Raw genomic sequence first — 2,514 nt, 5'->3', positions numbered from 1 at the left:
ATAAATATTTTTCATGTAACCCTTTTTGGTAATTTTTAGTTTGAAAGACTACTTTTTGAAAAAAAGCCCTAAATATAGTGATATAGACCCTACCATAATTTGTTTGTGTGTATGTTTCAGGGCATTGTAATATCAGATTGGCAGGGGATTGACAGGATTACCTCTCCTCCTCATGCCAATTATTCATATTCTGTTGAAGCTGGAGTCAGTGCGGGAATTGACATGGTCAGTGACAGTTTTATATGATCTTTGACATTGTTTGAAAATGTCGTGTTCAGCAGGCAATGATTTAGTAGATTAATTGAAGTATTGAAATGGAATTTAATTTTCTGCAAACTGACACATGAGAGTATCGTTTTTCAAATTTTATTTCTAATTTGTCATCCCTTGTTTTCAGGTCATGGTTCCTTACAATTTCACAGAATTCATAGATGACCTAACCTATCAGGTGAAGAACAAAATTATCCCCATGAGCAGGATTAATGAAGCGGTACAAAGAATCTTAAGGGTTAAATTTACCATGGGTCTTTTTGAGAACCCACTTGCTGATCTCAGTTTGACCAGCCAACTTGGTAGTCAGGTTTGCTGATCCAATCTTCTTGCTGTTAACGGCTTAAATGCCTTTTCATTTCTCTTTTTCGGATGTAAAATTTCTTTTTGTTAGTAACATAATGTGCCTTGAACAGGAACATAGAGAATTAGCAAGAGAAGCTGTAAGGAAATCACTTGTGCTACTGAAGAATGGTGAATCCGCTGATGAACCGTTGCTGCCTCTTCCCAAAAAAGCACCAAAGATACTAGTTGCTGGAAGCCATGCAGACAACTTGGGCTATCAATGTGGAGGCTGGACAATTACATGGCAGGGTCTTGGTGGCAATGACCTCACATCTGGTATGTTTCTAAATTACCTTTAGGGGAATAGGAAACTTTCTGGAAAACTGATTTGGCTGCCAGTCAGAGGAACTTTCAACTTAGTCCACTACTATTCACATATTTGTTCTAAATAAACAAAATTAGTTGTACAGAAAATACCTAATTGCTTGAATTTATGAAATATGAAAATAAGTTGTCCAAGGCCATTTAGTTATGTATGTTGATGTCATTTTACTAGAAGGATGGACTGCAGTGATTTGTAGCATGTGGAAATCAGGGTTATAGTTTACCAAGTTCATTGATGATTAGGCAGATTTCATCATTTTCAAATGCTGATGTCATCTTTATCTCTTAAAGGCACGAGTAACTGATTTATGAAATTAGAGTCCTGGTATATACATCTAACATTTATTGAATACTGACAACAAATTGAAAGTTATCTCCTTTATGTTATTACAATGTTTTTAATGAGGTACCATCTTCATCTACAGGCACAACAATTGTCAATGCAATAAAAAACACAGTTGATCCTGCAACCCAAGTTGTATTCAATCAGAACCCAGATGTAAACTTCGTCAAGTCCAATAAATTCTCCTATGCCATTGTTGTAGTTGGTGAGACCCCATATGCAGAAACATTTGGTGACAGCCTAAATCTGACAATACCTGAACCTGGCCCAAGTACCATCACCAATGTGTGTACATCCGTCAAATGCGTTGTAGTTATCATATCTGGCCGCCCTGTTGTGATCCAGCCCTATCTTGCAAATATAGATGCTCTCGTAGCTGCTTGGCTTCCCGGAACTGAAGGCCAAGGTGTTGCTGATGTTCTTTTCGGTGACTATGAATTCACAGGCAAGCTTGCACGCACCTGGTTCAAGACAGTAGACCAGCTTCCAATGAATGTTGGCGATCAACACTACGACCCTCTGTTTCCCTTTGGGTTTGGTCTAACAACTAAGCGTACCAAGAACTAGAATTTATCAACTTCGAATGCTGTATTGTACTAGTTATTGATAGCTCTTTCATGGTTAAAACTTTTGAGGTTATTTTCCCTCTCCATGAAATGGGTCAAGCAGTCTACTAAGGATGGCATCGAGATGTATGATTTTAGATGACTTGAGTGATAATGTCTGGAACACATTCTTATTATGCGTCCCTCCATTAAAAGGACAAAAAGAGTTATTGTGCAACTTTGAAGAGTAAGTCCAAAAAGAATGAACTAAAGAGATTGAAAAGTTAGTGTAAATCACAAAAAGGAAAATTACTAAAGTATACCTATGTTTTTATTATTTTCACTTTAGAATTTGCGGATAAAGTAAAACTTGAGATTTCACGTCAATAACTTACTATTTTTCTCACTTAGTGTTAGAAAAAAAAAAGTGTTAACGTGGAATAGAAAATAATTTATCAGAAATAAAAAAAATTATTTTTTAATAATTTGACAAAAATAAAAATTTGTAAAATGGGATTGCTCCATCTTCGAGCCCCAGCTGGGATTGCTTTTCATCTTGGAGTTGCAACAAGCTCAACTATTAGTTCTTCATCTTCGAGCTACAAGTGGGATTGCTCCACACCTACCTTTCCAAAGCAATTTAGTTTTGGGAATTAAATTAATTTATCAAAATAGGTCCACTATCAA

General features: G+C 36.2%; 1 protein-coding gene across 1 annotated transcript; it reads left to right on the top strand.

The window, feature by feature from the left end:
• Positions 1-111: 111 nt before the first annotated feature.
• On the top strand, positions 112-2,024 carry LOC131183151 (uncharacterized). The gene is made up of 4 exons (XM_058153252.1): positions 112-225; positions 398-580; positions 687-891; positions 1,365-2,024. The coding sequence occupies exons 1-4, from the start codon at positions 112-114 to the stop codon at positions 1,847-1,849; spliced, it is 987 nt and encodes a 328-aa protein (XP_058009235.1). The 3' UTR covers positions 1,850-2,024.
• Positions 2,025-2,514: the final 490 nt, after the last annotated feature.

This window comes from Hevea brasiliensis, chromosome 1 (genome assembly GCF_030052815.1).
Source record: "Hevea brasiliensis isolate MT/VB/25A 57/8 chromosome 1, ASM3005281v1, whole genome shotgun sequence".
Classification (NCBI taxonomy): Eukaryota; Viridiplantae; Streptophyta; class Magnoliopsida; order Malpighiales; family Euphorbiaceae; genus Hevea; species Hevea brasiliensis.
Note: the sequence above shows the minus strand (reverse complement) of the source record. Positions and strands in the feature narration are given on the sequence as shown.

Excerpts from the sequence above, each read along its gene's own strand:
- LOC131183151 (XM_058153252.1), top strand. The coding sequence starts at position 112 with ATGTTTCAGGGCATTGTAATATCAGATTGGCAGGGGATTGACAGGATT. Across the intron at positions 581-686 it reads CCAGCCAACTTGGTAGTCAG|GAACATAGAGAATTAGCAAG; the intron begins GTTTGCTGATCC and ends TGCCTTGAACAG. Across the intron at positions 892-1,364 it reads TGGCAATGACCTCACATCTG|GCACAACAATTGTCAATGCA; the intron begins GTATGTTTCTAA and ends CTTCATCTACAG.